A 26,110-nucleotide genomic window follows, 5' to 3' on the forward strand; every position below is an offset into this window, starting at 1 on the left:
GTTCACTTGGTGAATACAGAAATGCTGCCTATGTGAACATTATGCAAATACACAAATATACACAACCTTACAACTAGGGCGAGGTGAATATTAACCAATTATGCAAAACTAAGTTAATTTACAGATAAAAATATATATTAGGTATATGATAAAAATCAGTATGAATTAAATTTTAAAAAGAAAAATAGAAATTCTTTCACTTGATATTTCTCGCCGTTTGCTACTTTTGCAATTAATTTTGAGATAAAGAAATATTTTAGGTCAGATTTCAAATAATCACTTAGATAAATTTTTTATGTAAGTTCCTTTTTTTAGATATTTCTTTTCCTCATTGTTAGATTTTGACATATCAAATTTGATGAATCCATGTCTGTAAGGGTTCTGAAGACTAAACAATTGACAGTTGAATTTCCAAATAGTGGCACCAAAGGGAGACAATACTGACAGACCCATAGTAGAAAATATTGCAAGTGTCCCAATAGTTGTAAGGTTAAATGATAATTATCTCAACACACTTCAGAGAAACAATGACTTACTTCCAAGATGAATGAGCACATTTGGTTTCGAAAAACCTCATAAAAAAAATTCAAGTTTAGAAAATATATATTTGGAGCAATTATCTTCTGCAAGACAGTATTTGCTTCTAATTCTACATCAGTATTTTAACTGTACATGAACTGGCACGAAATGTCCTTAATTTGATCTTTGCTATTTCCACATCAATTCACATCATCTGCACAGTAACATGATTATATTAGCACTAGGATACAATAGAATAATAATTAAAAAACATTGCACGGTTCACAAACTGCATTTTGATATTGTTACCAGTAGTTAAGATAATGTCATCCACAAACTTTCTTCACAAGTAATAGCTAATGTTTGTCTTATCTTCGGCTATAATAATCACTCTCATTAAACAGAGGTAAATTAACCCAAATCAGAGTCAAAACATACTGTCACTGTCATTTCCTCAACACATGCATCGTTCCCTTCAAATAAATGAGCATTCTGAAAATATTTCCAATATATCACAATGTTTCCTGGACAAGGCAACATTAAAAGAATAACATGAAAACAAATCCATCTAAATGACACATACCTTCAGAACAAGCTGACACTAGAGCTACTGCTACCCCAGGGGCTCCCGTTAAAATAGGCCCCTGCACTGCTTGTTGCTTGGTTGGTCAGACTCGGTGACTTGAGTCATCATACACCAACGTTGGGCCTTACAATATCAACCACTAGTTTGGCAGGCCTAGACTATTGTTTACATGCAACTGTGTTCTGGCTGGTATAGAGTTGACAGCGGTGTCAAACAAAACCAACACTGATTCAGGGAGTTGGGTTCAACTCTGCTTTGAACAATATTTCAGTTACCGTATTCGAAGTAATAAGCGCCCAGGGCGCTCTCAAAATTAGAAATAGAGGGCTCTTAATAGAATATAATTTTGGTGGGATAAAAAACAGAGTTGAAAGATTGTAAATTTTGTGTTTTACGCGACATCCTGAAATGATATAAAAGAATAATCTGTGCGTACAATACACTATAGATATATTTTTCGAGAATTTAATTGCCCATAATTTAAGTTGCATATAACACACGAGTGCGCATCATACACGAATAAATAAGTGTTGTGTACATTTATCAGTCAGAAGGGGTGCTAATTGGTATTGTTCACAGACAATATATTAGTAAATATCGCTGTGGGCGCTTATTATGTTGAATACAGTATATGACACAAAACCTAACGTGGAATGGCAAACCAATGTCTTTTGGTTATAACGGTCAGTGTTCAGAGGTTTTTGATGCACTGAAAATAACAACACTCCCCTAATGCTTGTCATAATTTTGGATGACAGTCCTGGTCATTGTAAAATTTTTGATGACCCTTCCCGGAAAGACAACATGCAAAAGCACTTTATCATTTATTATAAAATGTTGAGTTTTTATTATCTTCTCCAGTTAGGAATATTATTTTCACCCCCCTCAGAATCCGCCTGTGTAATCAATACTAACACAATCTGCTACAGTACTGTTGTCGAATGAAGCATGATCGACATGAAGTATACAATACAAAATAAAACAACTAACAGTAAAGCTGAAAGAGTGAGTGAGTGAGTTGGGTTTAATGCCGCTTTTAACAGTATTCCAGTTATATCACGGCGTGTCAGCTTAATGTGGGAGGAAAGCCCGAAGTGATGCAAATCTCAGACGTTTACCACTTCGGTGAAACCCACGAGCACAAAGCTGAAAGAAATATTTGATTCAAGGTATGTGTCATCCAAATCTAAATGTGTTCCAGACGAGTCTGTACATCCATCCATGTCAAACAATATGCCCTATACTGAGTTTGAACCACAGGTCGGAGATCTTATAAAAGATAACAGTTTATTCAAACTTAAGGCCAGACAACTTTTTCTTGTTTTCAGATGACTCTGAGTTCTGCAAACCTTAATCATTTAAATTCCTTTTTGATTATACATTTCAACATAATTTTATTTATAACTTTTATTTCAAGTGGGTTCAATTATAAAGAAACTATATCTTAAACCAAGAGTGATATTTGTAAGTATTTTATCCTACTGTTTGCTAATGAACTCTGAAAACAAGAAAACAAAGTGTGGTCTAAACACGTCTGCATCAAGGAGTGTAATGCTACAACACCACTTTAGGGGGGAACGTTCCGCACTACAGCAAATTATTTACAACATTTGTAGAATTCCACATTAAATGTGTTCTTGACATGATGCAAAAATCATAATTTTCAGTTTCCTTCTGGATAAGATTTTGTTATCAAACACTTATCTGAATAAGTATGAAATGGAAGCGTTCTCCGCAATACTCGAGAAAATCCTTGTATGTGTTTCTACAGGGGAATCTGTGTATACTCCCACTCATGGGGGCCTCTGGGTTAGAACTGGCTTGTATCCTGTTTGTTACGGAGTCAAATCTGCTTGGCAGCAAATTACAGGTATTTTACAACACATGGGTGCTCATGGGAGGACCAATAGGTGAATGTTGTTTTTATGCCACATTCAGCAATATTCCAGCTATATCACAGCAGTTTGTGAGTAATTGAGTCTGATTGATATTCTGATCCACATAGTCTGTGTATGAGTGAGTGTGAGTGAGTTGGGTTTAACGCCGCTTTTAACAGTATTCCAGTCATATCACTGTGGGAGGAAAGCCCGAAGTGATGCAGGCCTCAGACGATTACCACTTCGGTGAAACCCACGAGCACGGGTATGGTGCTGACAAACCTAGAAACATAATTGGGGCGAGCCGGGATTCGAACCCGCAATCATAGGTTTCTGGCGTGCCCAAGGGACGCAACTCTGCACAGCGAATCGCGGCGCCTTAGACGACTGGGCCACCCGTGCCACCCAGTCTGTGTATGAAGACAGAGAGTGGTGATAGTCTGATCCTTAGGTCAGTTCATGCACCAAGATGTGTTCACCACCCACCCATAAGTAGCCTTACCTTGTCACCAAGGCAACTCTTTCAAATTGTGAGAAAATAAACTTCAGGAACAAAATATCATATACATCGCAGACTATAGATTTGTATTGTTTGTTAAGCACTTGTATACCTTTGGTACCACTACACTCCTTGAGCAGTTCAACATCATAATTACTTTATAAAAATAAACATGATTAACAAGGATCATCTGCTAGACCAGCTGCTCCTTCACAGGTAACAAAGGCAACATTTGATGACAATCCACTATCAGGGCTGGTATGGTGAAAAGAAGATAGCTACATATGAATATATCAAGCAAATCTGATTTTTCTCTTATGGCACAATTGTTATCAAACATGAAAAAGAAAGAACCTATCTTGTACAAGTACACCTAAGTACGATTTAAAAACAAGCAGCTCAGGTTAAGAAATAAACAGATATCCTCCAACTAATGAAACAGGTCAGAATTTATTTGGTATTGAAAAAGTAACTACAGTGCCACTTCCAACTTATTTCTTGTCTCAAAACAGAAGAACAGTAAAACCGGGTTGTCTCAGAATCTGGTAAATGTCATCTTGACTTCAAGTTACCAAGGTTTCACATCAGAAAAACAGTGTCAACTTGAAAACCACTGGATATGAAAATTTGTTGGGCTGGGTTTCTGATTGGTTCAAATTCGACATTCCAGGACCAACTGTTATTCCCAAAGTCCTGAACACTGCTTTCCAAACTCCTACTTGTATACAATATCCCATTACCAACTGAAAAAAAATCAAGAATGTCCTAGAATGTCCCAATGCCAGTAGTGTAAGCTTGAGTTCAAGACCAGTGGGGATTTCTGTTTCTAGCATTCCCCCCGCCCGAGATGACCAGGGCTCACAGAGCAGTCACAAGAGTTCATCTGTCGGTCAGTTGCCCAGAGGAGCCTGTATATCATGACCAATACTCTGGTCAAGTCTAGTCGCCACCCTCACCACTATGCAGGGTTTATATACTACAGCATATACTAGTCAAAACAAGTTATAGAACAGCAGATATTATCACATGACCACAGTTAATCTGTGATGCCATCGCTGATTAAGTATAGTCATTTGAAAAGAAAATTGGATGCTTTGTAAGCTCTTTTGAATAGAACATTTGCTGTTCTGGGCACTCTTGATACTATATTTTGGGGTCCTTGCCATTAAATGGGGGATCCAGGTTGATCACTTTACCCAACACAGTTAAATACAAAGAATGTGTGATGCCTTATGATTAAGTTAGATGGGAATTTCCTTATTTGAAACAGTGATATCCCATTCACAGAGCTCTCTATACTATCGCTGCCACCTGTCAAAACTTCTCAATGCTAGAAGACCACAACCATGTTTGGAGTTTAACTCGCAACCGAATAACCGTTATGTTTACAAACAAGTGACGACATCGTGACGCCAAATACACTTACCCCTGCTAAATTACTTTCTTTGTTCGTCAGTTTGAATTTGTATGTCATTAAAACTATCATGTAATTGATATAGTAAGAATGTAAGGGAGAAGTTGATTGATTTTCCGTTGGTGGCTAGGGGGTCTTCTATTCACATAGCCCCAGCCGTGCATATCACGCCTTGAGACATACTGCATGGAGAGACTCCAGGCAGGCTAAAGTATTAAACCTGTTCATCTTTCAAGGTCAATTTTACTGATGGCGTCTGCTTATCTTGGAATTGATGTAACTTCACCAGTTCCTCATCAGATTTCACCTCAGATTGTTTCACTACTGTCTCAATTAGACATTACAATTACATCTGATTTTTCTGTCCAATGATTCAACATGTTGAATAATTACTGGAAAAGTGTTTTTATTGTCAACCTTGTATTTCAGGAAACAGTATTTGTTGTTTTTAACTTCACAATAACTGGAGCTGTGTGCAATCTGGACTTGGATTCTTGGTCAACCCCACTAGACTAATCACTTGACTTCTCAGTCAACCCCACTGGACTGGCCTCTTGGTCAACCCCACTAGACTTGACTTCTCACTCAACCCCACTGGTCTGGCCTCTTGGTCAACCCCACTAGACTTGACTTCAGTCAACCCCCCTGGTCTGGCCTCTTGGTTAACCCCACTAGACTAATCACTTGACTTCTCAGTCAACCCCACTGGTCTGGCCTCTTGGTAAACCCCACTTGACTTGACTTCAGTCAACCCCACTGGTCTGGCCTCTTGGTAAACCCCACTTGACTTGACTTCAGTCAACCCCACTGGTCTGGCCTCTCGGTCAACCCCACTTGACTTGACTTCTGTCAACCCCACTGGTCTGGCCTCATGGTCAACCCCACTAGACTTGATTTCTGTCAACCCTACTGGTCTTGAACTCTTCGTGAACCCTTGAATGCTCTCAAGACACTGACACACCAGCTACTGTCAAAGCAAACAAATTGCATTAAAGAATTTCAGACCCTGCACACTTTCACCTGCAGCCAAGTTTTACCCAGTAAAGTGAGTTGTCTCCCTTAGTGCAACAAACCTGCTGTCCCACAGTTAGTGAAGGCTCTGTTTAAGAAATCAATCTTAGTAAGTTAATCTGTTGGCTTTGAACAGTATTCCAGTTACATCACGGCGTGTCAGCTTAATCTGGGAGGAAAGCCTTTAAAGAGGCAGGTCTCTAAAGTCTACCACTTTGGTGAAACCCACAAGTAGGTATATGGGCTGACAAACCTAGAAAACATAATCAAGACGAACCGGGATTCGAACCCACAATCACATTTTTCTGGCATGCCTAAGGGACAGAACTCTGCACAGCGAATTGTGATGCCTTAGATGCCTGGGTCACCCTTGTCCCCAGCAGTTTTCAAGCTATGATCCTTTTATAACACAGGTCTTTAACAGTTGTCGCCTACAATGGCTGTAATAAACAGGGCTCAACACCAGATGATGATTTGCCTCGCATACACGTTAGCATTAATCACGTAAAAACTCACATATACATTCTGATAAATATTCCAGGATTATACAAGCTACAGTGAGGTCCTGACATGATGATGATTGAAACGTAATCACTAAAGAGAGAATGTGAGTTGTATTCAACACCACCTTGAACAGTATTCCTGTCATATCACGGTGTCATAATCACTAAGAAATCATGTTTAACACCGCTTTGAACAGTACTCCTGTCATATCACGGTGTCATAATCACTAAGAAATCATGTTTAACACCGCTTGGAACAGTCTTCCTGTTATATCACGGCGTCACAATCACTAAGAAATCATGTTTAACACCGCTTGTTATATTACGGCGACATAATCACTAAGAAATCATATGTAACACCGCTTGGAACAGTATTTCTGTCATATCACGGCATCACAATCACTAAGAAATCATGTTTAACACCGCTTGGAACAGTATTTCTGTCTTATCACGGCATCACAATCACTAAGAAATCATGTTTAACACCGCTTGGAACAGTATTTCTGTCTTATCACGGCATCACAATCACTAAGAAATCATGTTTAACACCGCTTGGAACAGTATTTCTGTCATATCACGGCATCACAATCACTAAGAAATCATGTTTAACACCGCTTGGAACAGTATTTCTGTCTTATCACGGCATCACAATCACTAAGAAATCATGTCGTCATGGTAGAATTTAGGGTGAGTGAGTTACAATTCCAGCCATATCGTGACAGTAAGAATCCAGGGCACTATTAAATAAGCTATCCACAGAAGTTAAGTTATCATGGTATTGGGCTTAAGATGGGGACAATGCTCCATGGCTTGGAACCCATGTTCTAGGTCTTGAAGTAACCAGTGCTTGTGAGGGCATTTGAAGTACCCATTTACTGCAAGATTGATGTACATCATAAACTTGGGGTTAGCATAGAACTAGAAAGGTGTTTAATTGACTTGAATTAAACGAGGACTGCTAGTTTGTCCGAGCTTAGTCCCCTTTAGAGTTCTTATTGGAAACAATGTGCGTTCTCAACGGTAACCATGGTAACAAGGAGAGATAGATAAATGTTCTGCCTCCGACAACATCAGTGTGTTTGACCTGTATAGGCGGGGATTCATTGGTTGCTTGGCAACAGGCAACCATGTCCGGATCTTTAGACTGGACCAGACATCCATCTATGTCACAAAGATCCATGAATGGCCATAAATTTATGTTGTGAAAATTACAGGGCCAATTGTTTACATAAGACATGGACTGTCAACCAATCACAACTGCCAAACCACATTGAATAACCCAGAAGGCACACTTCAGTTGATCACATGACACTAAAATGACCTTATTAGGTCATTTCAAGAGAAGATCTGTAAAATGGTTGAGAGAGTGAGGACATCTGATTAGTTGATGGGAGGAGAGGATTCTTCATGTTGACCGAGTCTGGAAATCTGTTATGGTAGTAATCCAACTTCAGGTACCGGACAGTCACAAGGCGACCTACCAACACAATGAGATGTGGTTATAACAGGAAGAAATGTGAGAAGGTAGTCTAGCAACATGACTAGATATAGCTATACTAGACATAGCTGAGAAGGTAACCTACCAACATGACTAGATGTAGCTATACTAGTCACAGCTGAGAAGGTAACCTAGCAACATGACTAGATGTAGCTATACTAGACATAGCTGAAAGGTAACCTAGCAACATAACTAGACATAGCTGAGAAGGTAACCTAGCAACATAACTATACTGGACACAGCTGAGAAGGTAATCTAGCAACATGACTAGATATAGCTATACTAAACATAGTTGAGAAGGTAACCTAGCAACATGGCTAGATATAGCTATACTAGACATAGCTGAGAAGGTAACCTTGCAATATGACTAGATGTAGCTATACTAGGCCTTAGTTGAGAGGGTAACTTAGCAACATGACAGGATATAGCCTTACTGGACATAGTTGAGAAGGTAAGCTAGAAACATGACTAGATATAACTATACTAGACATAGTTGGGAAGGTAGTCTAGCAACATGACTAGATATAGCTATACTGTTCACAGCTGAGAAGGTAATCTAGCAACATGACTAGATATAGCTATACTAAACAGTTGAGAAGGTAACCTAGCAACATGACTAGATATAGCTATACTAGGCTTTAGTTGAGAGGGTAACCAAGCAACATGACAGGATATAGCCTTACTGGACATAGTTGAGAAGGTAACCTAGCAACATGACAAGATATAGCTATACTAGACATAGTTGAGAAGGTAACCTAGCAACATGACTAGATATAGCTATACTAGGCCTTAGTTGAGAGGGTAACTTAGCAACAGGACTAGATATAGCTATACTAGGCCTTTATTGAGAGGGTAACCTAGCAACAGGACTAGATATAGCCTTACTGGACAAAGTTGAGAGGGTAACCTAGCAACATGACTAGATAAAGCCTTACTGGACATAGCTGAGAAAGTAACCTAGAAACAAGCTTGGTTTGGAAAGACAACCTTGCAAGCCCACAGGGCATAGCAAATAGTTAAACATTGCTCATCACTGTCAGATCACAAGATAGATCTGATTGCCAACTAGTTCATTGAAGAATCTTTGTAACTCATGAACTCAAAAAGGGCCATGTGTGTCACTGGAAGGGTCTACAACCAGGCTCTCACTGTCTTGTACACTATGTTAGGGACACAAAAACTGTGGTTATGATTAACTGAGGGAATGCTTACGGTCAAACCACCATCCATGCAGAGCCTGTCTTGCCCGGCCAGCAGCCTCACAACAGGAACACTTCATGTAGACACAGCCCTGCAATACCAACACACACATCACTGAAAACAGCCTCTAATGGCGCATTGTGACAATGGAGACGTGCGCGTGCATGCCTGTAGTTTCAAGTCTTACTCTACAATATTCCAGCTATATGGCAGCGGACCGTAAATAGTCCACTCTGGACCACACAATTCAGTGATTGATATTGTGAGCAATGATCCATGCCATCTGGGTACGATTACACGCATTCAACCAAGTTATCAGATCCTTGACAACCAGATCCATTACACTGCCTCTTATCATGCTTATGGCCAGTAGTATAGGGTGCTGGGAACCAGTTCTAACCTGGAATCCCCATGAAGTGCCCTCCATCTGGTGACCGTTGGGCATGATAACGTGTGCGTGAATACCATGTGCATGATAATGTCTGTGTGAATACCCTGTGCATGATGTGTGCATGATGTGTGCGTGAATACCCTGTGCATGACAATGTGTGCGTGACCACCCTGTGCATGATAATGTGTGCATGATAATGTGTGCGTTAATACCCTGTGCATGATAATGTCTGTGTAAATACCCTGTGCATGATGTGTGCATGATGTGTGCGTGAATACCCTGTGCACGATAATGTGTGCGTGAATACCCTGTGCATAACGTGTGCATGAATACCCTGTGCATGATAATGTGAGCGTAAATACCCTGTGCATGATGTGTGCATGAATACCCTGCGTATGATAATGTGTGCGTGAATACCCTGTGCATGACAATGTGTGTGTGAATACCCTGTGCATGATAATGTGTGCGTGAATACCCTGTGCATGACAATGTGTGCGTGAATACCCTGTGCATGACAATGTGTGCGTGAATACCCTGTGCATGACAGTGTGTGCGTGAATACCCTGTGCATGACAATGTGTGCGTGACCACCCTGTGCATGATAATGTGTGCGTGAATACCCTGTGCATAACGTGTGCATGCATACCCTGTGCATGACAATGTGTGCGTGACCACCCTGTGCATGATAATGTGTGCGTGAATACCCTGTGCATACATACCCTGTGCATAACGTGTGCGTGAATACCCTGTGCATGATAACGTGAGCGTGAATACCCTGTGCATGATGTGTGCATGAATACCCTGTGCATGACAATGTGTGCGTGAATACCCTGTGCATGACAATGTGTGCGTGAATACCCTGTGCATGATGTGTGCGTGAATACCCTGTGCATGATGTGTGCGTAAATACCCTGTGCATAACGTGTGCGTGAATACCCTGTGCATGATGTGTGCGTGAATACCCTGTGCATGATGTGTGCGTGAATACCCTGTGCATGATGTGTGCGTGAATACCCTGTGCATGATGTGTGCGTAAATACCCTGTGCATAACGTGTGCGTGAATACCCTGTGCATAATGTGTACGTGTATACCCTGTGCATAACGTGTGCGTGAATACCCTGTGCATGATAATGTGTGCGTGAATACCCTGTGCATGACAATGTCTGTGTAAATACCCTGTGCATGATTTTGAGAAGCCAACTTACTCCAGAACAGACACAAACTGAAGACCGGGGGAACAAATTGGTTTATCTTTACCGTCTTTCTCTGCTTGCATTCAATCATATTTGCATAGATGCAGATGATACGGAAAGTTTCCCATGGCATATAACTTGTTCCTTTTACAATTAACTAATGTCTATAAAACATGATTAAAAACAACGAATTAAAGCAGGTGAACATGGTGAAGGACTTACCTCCCTTGATTCCTTGTCGACAAAGATGTGAAAGATGCTGTCAATGTTCTTGCACTTCTCCAGCAGGGCGTCCTGAATATTGACCTCCCATGCAGGATCCTCGCCCTCACTGAACACCAGCATCAATAACTTAGAGAGAATTTTTTCCAAATGCCTTTTGATATCAATTATATTAACATGAATCGATATGCTTCATATCAATAGCCATGAGCATGATGGAGTGAGATTATATACTACTCAAAAGAAGTTACGGATCACCCGATTCTTTCATATTAGTAATGTTAATCTGTCATGGCATGAGAGATTAACTATTGTAATATGAAAGAATCAGGTGATCCTTAACTTCTTTTGAGTAGTATATTTTTCGACCAAAATCATCCTTCCACTTTTTCAGTAGGTAAACAGTAACAACCAGCGTCTTGCGTGTAGAAAGTCGAGCTAATCAGCTTCAGTGGCTAAGAGATGTCACGGTAACTGATGTCACAATGGTCTGCAAAGTATTGCGATACATTTAATTGAAACGATATCTCCTAGGATCTACGTCCCGTGGAAGCCAGTCTTGGGTGATAAAAGCATGCCCTAAACCTTACATCATATAAGTGAGTGAGTGAGTTGGATTTAACGCCGCTTTTAACAGTATTCCAGTTATATTGCGGCGTGTCAGTTTAATGTGGGAGGAAAGCCCAAAGTGATGCAGGTCTTCAGTAAAACCCATGATGTCATCAGGAGGAACATGCAAACCCAAGTTCAGCTTGCTCAGTCCGGCAATTTCAGAGAACAGGGTAACAGGGAAAAAACTGTAATTAACATTCACAAGACTTACACGTCGGCATCAAACATGTTGCGGATCTTCAGACATGGCGTTGGACAATACATCACAGTGTTGGAGCTGTCGTCATTGTGTTCACCAAAGGCTGGGAACAAAACCATTTCAAAACTAACCAAAGTGTTTATGAATCTGGGGTTATCGTGTATTAAAATATTGATAATGATAATAATGCCCTCCCTTGCGCAACAACAGAGATGAATAAATCACTACTGTACTCATTTTATCTGGTAACCAAGGTAACATTACTATGATTACAAAGACACAGAACAAAAACATCTGGTATCATGTTGAACATTTTCTTAGGATTTACCCTTGACCTACCTTGACCTTGCCAAACTTTGCCGCCATTTGGAGAATTCTGAAGAAAAAAATATCAGGCTTTCGTTTAATTTTCTGGTATAGTTTTAGTTTAGTATTGGTTGGTTGAGGGACACAGGTTTTTCAAAACCATACATTAAAGTATGCAATCTTACGTGGCACAAAAGCCACTAAAAATGCTTAATGCACATGGGCCAAATATCTAAATGTATTTACGCTTGGTCTTTTTATGTTAAAATATCTCTTAAAACTATTACCCTAGACAAACAATACCTCGAGCTAGGAATACAAATTACAGTAAACTATGGTTATAACGAACTCAAAGAGACCACTAATTTTAGTTTGTTATAACCCTTGTTCGTTATAAGCATATATACAGCATATACACAGCAAATGGCTGAAACAGTTTGTTATAGCCATCAGTTTGTTATAAGCATGTTCGTAATAAACATAGTTTACTGTAACTTAATGTCAAAGATATCATCAGTCCTAGTAGGTTTATTTGTGATGGAATAGCTTATTTTCAAATTCGCAATATGTTCTTATTTGGGCTAACAGCCTTTCCCCGCAACCTACATGTATCCATCTCCAGACTCGGAACTCCTCTCCCTCAATGGTTTGTTCTTCTAGACGGATGCGAGATTCATTCTTCTCAATGAACAGGACCGCCTTATCCCAGACAGGCTGCAGCTCCTTCCTGTAGCCAACACCACTTACAGCTTTACAATCATCAGCATAATACCCGGTGATATTAATAATAAGCATCAACATCTAACATTTCCAGATCTGGTGTTGTATGCAATTCCCACATTCATCATGTATGTGAAATACATCTTGTATGTGCATCAACGGCATATCGGCAAACAAATGCTGTGTAACATAGAGTGAGTGAGTGAGTGAGTGAGTGAGTGAGTGAGTGAGTGAGGTTGGTTTCAATGTTACAGCAATATCACGGTGGGGGACACCAGAAATGGGCTTCACACATTGTACCCATGTTTGGAATCTAACCTGGGTCTTTGGCGTGACGAGTGAATGCTTTCACCACTCATCTTCCCGAGGCAAGGCTTTTTAAGTGACGGTAAAAGTCCAATTTCCACCCTTACCGAACTAGGTGGGAATTTCTAGGCTCGATCGTAGCGCCATCAGTGGCTATTACATGTTATGTCCCTTCTATGTCCTTCCTACTGACCAATCAGATTCCATCTCTCATATCGCTTACATTTGCTTCAAACAAAACAGTAGCGCCGAGTCAGGACAATAAGGATGTTAATCAAATCTATTTTGTAATAAAACAGTTCTTCGCATCAAATCACGTGAGCGTCTTGGTTAAAAACATGAAACGATTTAGAAAATATCTGTTGACGCCACGTTGGTGGTACACATGATTTGCAAATCCTGAAAGTGACTGAAATCTGCTTGGCGCAATTTTTTGGGGACTATGCCTAGACTCGTTAGTCCAGCCAAAACATAACTCAATAATTCCAGCCTAGCTGGGCAAGGGTGGAAACTGGACTTTTGATATAGTCAGTTCAATCCCTTGCCTTGGAAAGACATTCACCACTAGTCTACCCCACCGCCCGTAACATTAGTGCTTCTACATGATGAGAGTAGAGTTTTTTACACAACTTCAGCAGGGACACAAGCAATGTGCTTCACATGCTGAACCCATGTGTGGAATCAAACCTTGAACTTTGGCAGCCTTAACCACTTGGCTACACTACTGCCTCTGAACATGTGGAAAAGGATCCTAAAAAGAGTGAGTGAGTATGGTTTTACACCGCTTTTAGCAATATTCCAGCAATATCATGGTGCAGGGGGACACCAGAAATGGGCTTCACACATTGTACCCATGTTGGGAATCAAACCCGGGTCTTCGGCGTGATGAGCGAACGCTTAAACCACTAGGCTACCCTACCGCCCTGATCTTAAAAAGAGATAAGTGGGTGTTTAAAGCACTTGACATCCTCTTACCTCCGAGACGGAGGCAGCAACTGGTCTCGCACGTGCTGCACGGCCAGAAACTGATTGTGACTCCCGTTCTCCCCTTGTGTCACATCATGGTGTCTTTTGAGAATATCTGTGGGAAGAGAGAATGTTGTTTTTACACTGCAGTCAAGAATATTCCAATCATGTCACAATACCTGAAATACCACACTGAAACCAATCATGTAAACTTGAGATTGGTGTTATACCAACTGAAAGTATACATGTTAACTTGTGATTGGTGTTATACCACACTGAAAGTATATATGTGAACTTGTGAATGGTGTTATACCACACTGAAAACCAATCATGTAAACTTGTGATCGGTGTTATACCACACTGAAAGTATATATGTGAACATGCGAATGGTGTTATACCACACTGAAACCAATCATGTAAACTTGAGATTGGTGATACCCCGACTGAAAGTATACATGTTAACTTGTGATTGGTGTTATACCACACTAAAAGTATATATGTGAACTTGTGAATGGTGTTATACCACACTGAAACCAATCATGTAAACTTGAGATTGGTGATATACCAACTGAAAGTATACATGTTAACTTGTGATCGGTGTTAAACCACACTGAAAGTATATATGTGAACTTGAGATTGGTCTTATACCAACTGAAATTGGTTACCATGTACATACCAACTGAAACTTTATAAGTCAACTTGTGATTGGTGTTATACCAAACTGATACTATATATGTTAACTTGTGATTGAAGTTATACCAACTGAAACTATATATGTTAACTAGTGATTGGCGTTATACTGAAAGTATATACATTAACTTGTGACTAGTGTTATACCAACTGAAGCTAAGTTTGTGTTTCATGTTATTGCCATAATGCCATGGATTCTTGTGTGGCATCTTGGCAATCAATCATGGCATCCATCATCCTACTAACTACAGTGACTCCTCAGAAAAAGTAGACACACTCAGATAGACATGATAGTAATAAAAATAAAAATAATATTCCTCTCTCAGGCATGAGACAAGCGGCCATTATGAGTGTACAACAGCATGCCATTGGCAACTGTCTCACCTATGATCTCATCCACCATGGCATACACATGTCTCAGTTCCTGCTCCTTCGCCAGACTCCGCCATTTGAGGTACTTCAGCAGCATGAACACCAGCACACAGCCTGCAACAAACACCAGCAGCAACATCATCGTCGGACTCTTTCTAGAGATTCTTTAGGGACCGATTGTGGTGTAACAACGTGACTCCACTAGCGTTAAGGCCATGAGATAAAGCTTTGTTTGTTGGTTGTTTAACGCCGCTCTCAGCAATATTCCAGCTATATGACGGTGGTCTGAAAATAATCGCGTCTGGACCAGACAATCCAGTGATTGATATCATGAGCAGCAATCCATGCAATTGGGATACGAGGACATGCATCAGTCAAGTCAGTGAGCCTGACCACCCGATCCCGTGAGTCGACTCTTACCACAAGCATCGTTGCCTTTTACGGCAAGCATGGGTTGCTGAAGACCTATTCTACCCCGAATCTTCACGAGTCCATAATATACATGCATCAAAGTAGAAGCATCAGGACACTCAAAATAACAACATTAACTTTCTTGTTTCCTTGGCTATTATCTGTGGATGACAACACTGACCAATGATTAAGATGGTGAGAGCCCCTGTGACCCGGTAGAAGGACCTCTGAAGGCGACATAGGAGCGCCATGGAGGCAACATTTGATTCCAAGTGCTTGATGTCCTCTCGTATCCTGGTGTCTTCTCCTTTCTTGTCCACTGCTCTGTAACACAGAAAGGGTTAATGAAATAGCTTTTTCACTGTTTCCTTCCTTGAAATAAAAGACTTCCTGGTTATTAGAACGCTAAGTTATGTTGTGTTTGACAGGGCTAGATTTAGCTATATACAAAATGCACCAGAGGAACCTATTATTGAACAATACAACCTAATACTTATGTCTACATGCACCAAATGTATGTCAAAGACTTTCAAATTTGTGTCTTACCATTACATATCCACAACATTAATCTTTATACACATTCAACACCTCTAAGCTTTATTTACCAAACAACATAAACAATCTGTATGTTCCTGCTATGTTCTGTGCTACATGTAACTTGTCATTCTTTTTGTGACTTGATGTCATCAGACTGTGGGTACTTCAAGAATTTGTGCACATTTCAACAAGGATGTATTCATAGGATCAGCATGCAACCTGGTTTTGTCTGGTGCAACTAGGTTTAAATGTCAACATGCCACTGGTGCAAGCTAAATCAAGATCCTCATATCAAGCCATGAGTCTGTGTTCAACGGTATTCATGCCGGTCCCAGGGGGTGACAGCATCTGAAATTCCCAGGTCCTATTTCCCAGTCCAAAGCTGGCACACAATCTTATGATGATATTGTAAAGTTTTGTTTGTTTGTTTGTTTGTTTGATGTTGTTTAACACTGCTCTAAGGATTATTCCAGCTACATGCATGATATGACGTGTTCTGTATATAATTGAGTATGGACAAGACAATCCAGTGATTGACATCATGAGCATCAATCAACGCAATTGGGATATGATGACATGCATCAATAAAGTCAGTGAGCATGGCCACCGGATCCCGTTTGTCACCTCTTACGACAAGCATAGTCGCTTTTTACGGCAAGTATGGGTTGTTGAAGACCTGTTCTACCCCGGATCTTCACGGGTTGATACTGTGAGTAAAGTCCCCAGGTGTACATACCTAATGTTCCAGTGTGGATTCAACACAATGTGATCCAGGCAGGACTTCACCAACTCCTCAATATTCTGAAAAGGTCACAAGAACATTACAGAAATCCTTGTAAAACAACCAAGGATAATGTCAGCTCCTGCCTTCAAAACATAAACCAGATACTGAAACATATGACATTCTAGAACAAAAATAAGGGTTAGGAAACATCTCCTTGCTTTGTCCATTTAGAAGTTATTTCCTAGAAGCATAACAAAAGCCTCTGTCCATGTTATCAGTACTTCACAGGTTAGTAGACACTACATTATGTGCATGATATGAGGTGTAAAGTGTATTTACAAGCTGCTATGACAATAGGTTTAATATTGCTTTAAGAACATTCGCTCACACGTTCATCCCATACCCACCTCGCCTTTACGTACCACATCATTGTTCTTGATGTTCTTCACGTAAGTTCTGAACTGTTCTACAGACATGTTCTTCTCCCACTCCTCAGCAGAGCCACACACAACCAACCCTGTAGGGAGAATAAACAGTCTCAAAAGAGATAGAAATGCATAGTCTACTTGTCAAATTTGCACACAAAAACACCAATGAACAGTAAACTACATCAAGCTTACACACCACAATACTATCTGTGTACATTATGAGATGAACAAGGACATGGAAATCACAGACAAGGATAAAAATTGCTTTCTGAGCGCTTGTTTGTTGATTTTCCAAGAGTGTTGTTATTTCATAACATACACATCAGTCTGTGTCAGAATTTGATGAATATTTCAGCTATTTGGTCTTTTTGTTTGAAAATTCAGAGAAATAATATATACATCCACTTCTATCTTTTCAGATACATGTTGGACACATTCAAAGATTTATTCACTGGTAATTTTTGGGGGCCCTTGCAGGCAATATGAGGGTCCTGTGAAGTAATGAAATGGTGTAGTGTACTGTTTTGATAATTACTTTAGAGCCTGGAATGAATCAATGATCACGTGGACAGTGATTGATGGATGAAATGAAAGATACCATAACTCATCTTGATGTGCTGTAGTGTGTGAGTGAGTGAGTGAGTATGTTTTTTATGCCTCTTTTCGGATTATTCTAGCAATATCATGGCGGGGACACCAGTAATGGACTTCACACATTGTGCCCAAGTAAAGAATTGCCCCTGATGTGCTGTAGGTACAATCCGTATTATTGTCCATCCCTCGGGACAACATATGTGTATCGGTTCCATAGTTTTATATGAGCATATATGAAAGATCGTGAGGATAAGGTAATTGCAGCTATAACCCTTTATGGATGAGAGTCCTTTATTGCAAACCCCTGCAATATATCAATTTCAGAAATATATTTTCTTTAGCACATGTTTAGGAAGTTTCTTGCAAAATGTATAGGCAGGGCTCACAAATATAAAACACAGAATTCTCCAACATGTTTCTCACAACTACTCTTAAACTCACACATGCTTTATGAAGATTAGATCCAATTCAAAAGCATGGTCTTAAACATAAAAAAAACATGACAAATGTGAAGCAAATATTTTCACCTTTCTTACTGCTTAACACGTCATACAAATCCCGAATGACAATCATCGTCTTCTCCACAACCGGCTCTCCATAACAACCCTGCAACATAGAACGCCCATTGCTTATTTAAGTGATTATGCAGATACAGGCCTCGGATTAGTTATACAAAACACACACCAGTGCAACCTATCATTGAAGTGCAATCTAAAATTAATGACTACATGCACCAAATGCATGACAAAGAAAAATTCAAGCTTGTGACTAATCCAGCGTTAGAAACTAACAGTTTTAGTCAACTAGTCCTTATCACAACATGTAGCAAAACCCTTAATGGTAAATTTCTACTAGTCCTTATGATATCTTAACTACTGGGCAGTTTGGCAAGGACCACAGGACTAGTGCCAGTTTCTAACGCTGTAATCCTTACTTTTCCTCCCAACATTGACCTTCGAACATGTTGAACATACTCAATACCTGCGAGTTTTATCTATCATATTACATCACTAATCCCTGTGTTATGTGAAATTTGTTAGGATTTCTTGGCCTTGACATCATCAAACTGTTTGTTTACTTTAAGTAAACTCTGGACAGTCATCAGAGATTTGGTATTATATTTTCCAACTAGTCTAGTTTATGCATCTATGTTTGATACATATATCGGTTCAGGGTGTAAACTTGTTTTGTCTGGTGCAACAAGGTTTTCATGTCAACATGCACCTGGTGCAAGTTAAATCAACTTCCTTAAATCGAGCCCTGTCAGATACAGGATATTCTTATCAATACAAGGCAACGGTGTTACATATGAAAGTCTGGAGTATCACACCTATATCATGTTCAATGGTCAGGGTCTTCATCAACTACAGCAGACCCGTGAAGATTCCGGGGTAGAATAGGTCTTCAGCAACCCATGCTTGCTGTAAAAGGCGACTATGCTTGTTGTAAAAGGCGACTAATGGGATCGGGTGGTCAGGCTCGCTGACTTGGTTGATGCATGTCATCGATCCCAATTGCGTGGATCGATGTTCATGATGTTAATCACTGGATTGTCTGGTCAAGACTCGATTATTTTACAGACCCCTGTCATATAGCTGAAATATTGCTTAGTGCGGCGTAAAACAACAAACCAAACCAAACCAAAAAATCAACTACAGCATATATCATGTACATGGCCAACACATTCAATAGACACGACTACTATAACCTTCTTTAAGTAAGTGAGTGAGTTGGGTTTAATGCCGCTTTGATAGTATTCCAGTTATGTCACGGCGTGTCAGCTTAATGTGGGAGGAAAGCCCGAAGTGATGTAGGTCTCACAAGTTTACCACTTTGGTGAAAGCAACGAGCACGGGTATGGCGCTGACAAACCTAGAAACATAATCATGATAATTGGGACAAACTTGGATTCCTATTAACAATCATTGGTTTCTGCTGTGACCATGGTGACTTCTACATTGTATCCTTCTGAATTTGTAACATTATGAAAGTGTCAAAAACAATTTCGGTTTTGTTTCAAAGCGAATCCAACTTTTGTATTGTGATTACAGGAAGGATTTCTTATGATTTCATGCTGTGACAAAATCATGCAGTTTACAAATCATATATAAATATGTCCAAAAAAAGCCTTAATTCACAAAAAATAAATTAAAAGATAGCAGAACTGTGCGAAATTCATGAAAAGTTTCAGCAGAATAGATTTTTAGCAGCAGAATTCAGGAGAGACTGATGAAGACTTACAGGAGTTTAACAAGGATATCCCCGACTCAGACACAGTATACTGTCTTTGAGCCGACTAGTCCTTCTTTATTCCCTTAATGTCAAGGGAATGGTCATCTTCCCAAGGCAAGGGAGTTAACTGACTAAAAAAGTCCAGTTTCCACCCTTGCCGAACGAACTAGGCTGGTATTATGGAGTTACATTTTGGCTGGACTAACGAGTCTATGCATAGTCCAATAAAAACCGTGCATCGAAATCGAAATCCGGTTCGTAAACTGTCCTACAGATTTCGGTAGATTGCAGGATTTGCAAAGCATGTGCACCGCCAACTCGTTGTCAACAGATATTTTCCAAATCTTTTCATGTTTTTAATCAAGGTGCTCACGCATTGCGCGATGTAAGACCCGTTTTAGTGAGTGAGTGAGTGAGTTAAGATTTAACGTCACATTGGCAGTATTTCAGCCATATTGTGACGAGAACCACTGACCTACCACTCTCGGGGCAGACGCACTATCCACTAGACTGACGAAGTGGTCGCCATACTGTTGGGACACACTGAGACGCAAACAACAAAGTCACCGAGTTGACACCAGTAGCATCTAGTCGCCACTTATGACAAGAATCAGTTGCTGGGATCATATTCTAACCACGACTTCCCACAAGTGAGAAAGATAAAGCTTGCACTTGGCACCCATGTATGAGGCAAGCCGAGAAAGACACGTCATACACTCCTAGACACCCAACTTTGTGAGACACATGAGCACTGACATGGACAAAGGATTATAACTGGAATATGATTTGATATTCAGAGCTCCAGATAACTTTTGGAGCAATTGAGATTTTACTCAATAATTAGGTTATTACATTTTTCATTGGGTAACCAAAATTTTTTAACTCCTCTATTCATCACTCTATTGGTCATGTTTTTTTTTTCATGAAACGAGTAAAAAAAATAAAAATAAAATAATGTTTTAGATGTAATACAATGGTTCTAAATATAGGCTTGACCCGGAAAGTAAATTAGCTCGTAATTGTGTTTCGGAAATTAGATCCGTTGTACGCGTGCTGAAAAAGCTTCAATGGGTGTTCAGTGTTCCCGCTGGCTTTTGAAACTGCCAATCCTTGTGGACTGGCAACTCTAACAATTAACAGTCCCCAACCCCCCCTAACTTTTGCCAGTTCCAACTTTCAACAAATAAAAAAATGTATGAAAATTATTTGGTTTTAATTCTTTCAACATCATGTTCAGTGCAAAGATTTCATCTCTGAAGTAACTTGGATCTTTACGTATTTTTAAACAAACTTCAGTCACAACTCTCTCTCTATGCTCTTTCTCTCTAATATTTTGAGACAAAGTCACTACAAATGGATATTTAACCTAGAAATAGACAAGAGGAAACCCTGATGGTAACCATGGTAACATACAAGCTGACTTTGTTCGAAAAATATACTTATATGAATATCACCTATGTTTTGTTCAGCAACAAAGATTTATATGGTACTTTATTTGCCGGTCAACAGGGACTGGCAGTCACATGAATTACCGGTCCAAGCCTAATTGTACCAGTTAAAAAAAAAGGAAATTACCAGCAAACGGGAACGCTGGGTGTTTACCCATGCTGTTTTCAAACAATTGAGTTTTCCATTTAATGCATGTGTTTCTGTACGCAAGTTAATTGAAAGTAATTGGGTAGTTTGGGAGGTATTTTACGTAAATACCCTGCTTATCTGTAGCTCTGGATATTCAAACCAATGATTGGGAATCCAGGCAGCTATCCAGGCACTTGACCATGTTGACTTGGCTGTTCTTGCCACGTTGGCAGAATTCAACAGTTCGGGCTAGCATGGCTAGTGTTTGTCACCATGGTCACATACAAACCATCTGCAATCTTTTTTTCAGCAAGGGATTAAACAATGTTAAAAACAAAAAATGATAACAACAGTATGCATGGTCATGATGGTATGAGCTATCGATGAAAATCACCTCAGTTATGTCCGGACTTGAACATAGAAGATAAGTACTCTTTGGAGCTGAAACAAACACAGAACATAGATTAAATTAACAATCTTGATAACTTCTTCATAAGAAACTTTCTTTCAAACATTCAGATATTTTAACTTAATCTGTGATTTCACTTACTTGTCGAATAATTGTATATATTAGGATAAAGAAACAACTAACAAATACTACAATCCGTGCCCACTGCAGACAAAAAGATATAAATTCTGTGCTAAATTGTATTTAACCTCAGTTTTCGTGAACTTCACCAGACTGTTGATTTGAGACAGGCATTTTAATGATAAACTTATCCACGTCCAGAATAGCTTACTGAAGTGATACAGACATGCACTTACGCTATGAACATGATGAAATAACACACTGTGATTTTCTGTAACATTTTGCAAAATAGGTACATTTCTGCACAGAGTGCACAGGAATTTCTGCAAAATATTATACGACCACAGAATTGCAGAATACAGAAGGGACTGTACAAATTATACAGCAGCATAAGTACAGACATTGTTTTTTTACATTGATGCAGCATCTGAAAACTAATCTCATATTTTTCATCTGTGTTTTAGATATGGAAGTTCTTCCAAAAAGCACCACTTCCACTCTCAGCAGTATTCCAGCTATACGACAGTGGTCCATAAGCATTTGAGTTTTGACCAGACAATCAAGTGATTGATATTGTGAGCAACAATCAATGCCTTCTGGGTACAATGGCACCCAATCATGTCAACCATGTCACTGAGTGTGACCACCAGATCCATTTGGTCACCACTTACAACCAGCATAGGTTGCTGGGGACTGATTCAAACCCGGAATCACCACAGGGCACCTCTTTGTGGAATGCAAGTGAGTGAGTGAGTGAGTATGGTTTTACGCTGCTTTTAGCAATATTCCAGCAATATCACAGCGGTGGACACCAGAAATGGTCTTCACACATTGTACCCATGTCGGGAATCGAACCCGGGTCTTCGGCGTGACGAGCGAACGCTTTAACCACTAGGCTACCCGACCGCCCCTGTGGAATGCAAGACAACCAAAAACATGAGCAATAACACCCAAGGATCTGTAATTCAATTTTCAACTGTTGACGTTGTGAAATATCCACAGGAAACTAAAATTGCATATTATTAAGCAGGTTCACATTTAAAGACACTGAAACATATGTACCTGCTTTCACATCTCCGATCCCGCTGTACCATGCTAAGATGACATCTTTCCTTACGAAGAGGTAACTGACAGCCAGAACCAGGAAGAACCCTCCAACAATAACTAGCAAACCTCCAGACACATGCTCAGGGTAGAGTTTGTAATTTTTCTTCGAGTCATTCACATGCTTGGATGATGTATGATTTGTTGTGTGACGTTTGGAGTTAGCATGTGAGACTGGGGTGACATGATTTGAGTAAGTTGGGTTGGACTTTGTCTGATGCGACCTATTCGGCGACCTGCCATCATTTAAACTGTTGTTGCTTTCAATGGTAAATGTCGTGTTCACAGACTTGTTCTCAACCTCGTATGTACTTTCATCCAGATCGGAGTCAGACGACTCAAATGTCTCGTTTATTCTGGATCTGTTTCCAAGGCTGCCAGATGCGTTCAGGTCACTCAAATCGGGATACAATCGGGATGTAGATTGACGTGCTTCTAATTTCGTGATACGAGGCGAGTCGTCTGTTTGTGGTTCGGATTTCCTGGACCGCAAACTTGGCCGTCCTAACGACAATCTGTTGCTAGATGGTTTAGGTTTTGGTGGTGTGATGGGTGTGTTTGCCGTAGATCTGCGTCTAAGTGACTTGGATACCCCACTAACGATCTTGGATCTCTGTCGGTCAGTCTGACCCGCGCTTTCGAAGTCGCTATCATCGGAGCTCAAAACATCGAGGTGTGCACGCTTTGAGGACTTCCTGGTTGTCTGATCTCCACTATTCGCCTTAGATTTTAAATGATTCAGCTTTTTAATGTATATCTGCCGCTTGCCCAGCTTAAATGGCAGACTCACTGTTTCTCCAAACCGCTTCAGTTCCTCCACGAGTTCTCGGTCCGTTATCTTCTCCGCCATGTTGATCGATGACCGACTCGGCCCGGATGCCGCAGGTGCGCGTGCGCGACAATGCCGGTTGGGGCACATTTTTTTCGCAACGGAAGAATGGAGATCTTCCGTCTGACAAACTATAACCTAAATCCTATTGAAATAGGCAATGAACTGTAGTAAATATGATATTAAAATAACGAATGTTATAGAATATACAGTAATGAAAGTAAGATTGTATGATTAGCGTCAGTAGTTGTGCGCGAATGCTGACCCTTCCATAAATGAAACCAGAATTGAAAATGTAAGATACAGAAGCTCACTTCTATTTGATAATACTTCACTGATTAGGATATTCAATTGATTTCAACCTTTTTCGTCTTTTCGATAAACCCACGTTGCTATTTTACAGCAAGCTTGTTCTCCCTCTATGTCATCAACACGTTCGATTGTCTCACAAACAAGTAGACTATATATACCATACAAGTATGTCATCCAGACTTTCACATTCATTAATATTATTGTTAACAAATGGTTTCATTTAAAGGAGGAACTAGCATCAAATCGGGCCCATTCGCAGTCCTAGTAAGTTTGACCTAAGTGAATAAAGGTTTTCAAAGCCAACTTTGTCAAATAAATCAATTGAATTACTGTTTCCTGTTTTACACGAATCTAGCACTGAATGAATGCCTCAGCAGATCCATGCACTTACCATAACGTCTGGAGTTAGAGTGACCCTCGTGAAGATCCGGGTTAGGTTTGGTCCCTAGCAACCCGGCCATGCTTGCAGGTAGAGGTGACTAACGGGGTCGGGTGGTCAGGCTCACTGGCTTGGTTGATGCATGTCATCGTATCCCAACTGCATAGATCGATGCTCATGGTGCCAATCACTGGATTATCTGGTCCTGACTCTATTATTTACAGTCTGACGTCATAAAGGTGGAATATTGCTGGGTGCGGCGATAAACAACAAACAATAGTTTCAGTGGAAAGTGTGCTCCGGGATTCGTGTTTGTGTCCTGAAAACCAGGTTGTTCCAACTCCAAAAATCCATCTTAAGAGTTTAGGCGAAAATTTCAATGCTTGTATTTTTAGATATTCAGTCTTCACTGTGTTCATGACAAGAACATGTATACATGTATTATCAAAGCACACGTACATATAAGCTGTTGGAAAAGCTCATACATGTTCTATAAAATAGATTTTTCTATTTGGAGAACATTTATCTAAAATGTTCACACTTCTCTTGAGTTCCAGACTGACCAAAACAATACTTTCAGTTTCGAACAATACTCTAGACATGCATTTTTGTCTGTATGTCACTAAACGTGCGAGAAAGGAGAAATATTCTTTTTCATTTTTGAAATATATCTTTATTGATAATTCTTTGAGCACGTTTAACAAAAACCCCAAACAACAATTCCATTCAGTGCTGATCCAAAATACGCTTTGTGGATGTCCAGATATTTCAAATCCAAATAATGATGGCATGATGTTATCTCCTGATGCGCATGGGTATGGTTTGTTCTGACAATATGCAGTAATCGGATCGGACACATTTCTGGAAAGAATATGCACCATTCCAGACATCGGTTACAACTAAATGCCATTATCTTAGTACCATTTCAGGAACCGGTTACAACTAAATGCCATTATCTTAGTACCATTTCAGGAACCGGTTACAACTAAATGCCATTATCTTAATGCCATTTCAGGAACCGGTTACAACTAAATGCCATTATCTTAGTACCATTTCAGGAACCGGTTACAACTAAATGCCATTATCTTAATGCCATTTCAGGAACCGGTTACAACTAAATGCCATTATCTTAGTACCATTTCAGGAACCGGCTACAACAAAACTATACTGAAGTCGAGAGTCCCCAGATCGCTTTGTGGTCTGAGACATTGGTGAGGGATTATGGTTACGCAGCTTGTACCAATAATGTCTGCTGCATTTTGTAGTGGGTGCCTTCATCAGGTATGTAGGGAATTTCGTTTTCGTTTATATTTCATTGCGCATGGTGTGCGCTGGTAGGGTACTCAGTATACGATGACATATTCATAT

General features: G+C 40.0%; 1 protein-coding gene across 2 annotated transcripts; it reads right to left on the minus strand.

Annotated features, from left to right (window-relative positions):
* Window positions 1-3,172: 3,172 nt before the first annotated feature.
* Window positions 3,173-24,084, minus strand: LOC139446828 (inner nuclear membrane protein Man1-like). Of its 2 annotated transcripts, none has more exons than XM_071228167.1 (14): window positions 23,181-24,084; window positions 21,984-22,030; window positions 18,307-18,385; window positions 17,180-17,274; window positions 16,770-16,834; window positions 15,678-15,820; window positions 15,098-15,199; window positions 14,033-14,138; window positions 12,638-12,758; window positions 12,065-12,101; window positions 11,738-11,828; window positions 10,915-11,023; window positions 9,120-9,198; window positions 3,173-7,886 (listed from the first exon to the last, which is right to left on the minus strand). In XM_071228167.1, exons 1-14 carry the CDS (start codon window positions 24,070-24,072, stop codon window positions 7,735-7,737), a joined length of 2,118 nt encoding a protein of 705 aa, XP_071084268.1. In that variant the 5' UTR covers window positions 24,073-24,084; the 3' UTR covers window positions 3,173-7,734. The 2 variants fall into 2 exon arrangements, with proteins under 2 accessions (XP_071084268.1, XP_071084267.1); XM_071228166.1 differs by having other exon boundaries at window positions 17,165-17,274.
* Between the last annotated feature and the right edge of the window lie 2,026 nt (window positions 24,085-26,110).

This window comes from Haliotis cracherodii, unplaced genomic scaffold, assembly GCF_022045235.1.
Source record: "Haliotis cracherodii isolate W230 unplaced genomic scaffold, xgHalCrac1.p SCAF_6, whole genome shotgun sequence".
Taxonomy (NCBI): Eukaryota; Metazoa; Mollusca; class Gastropoda; order Lepetellida; family Haliotidae; genus Haliotis; species Haliotis cracherodii.

Excerpts from the sequence above, each read along its gene's own strand:
- LOC139446828 (XM_071228166.1), bottom strand. The coding sequence starts at position 24,072 with ATGGCGGAGAAGATAACGGACCGAGAACTCGTGGAGGAACTGAAGCGG. Across the intron at positions 16,835-17,164 it reads ATGTGGTACGTAAAGGCGAG|AATATTGAGGAGTTGGTGAA; the intron begins GTGGGTATGGGA and ends TGACCTTTTCAG. Across the intron at positions 12,102-12,637 it reads GAGTCTGGAGATGGATACAT|AATTCTCCAAATGGCGGCAA; the intron begins GTAGGTTGCGGG and ends TTTTTTCTTCAG.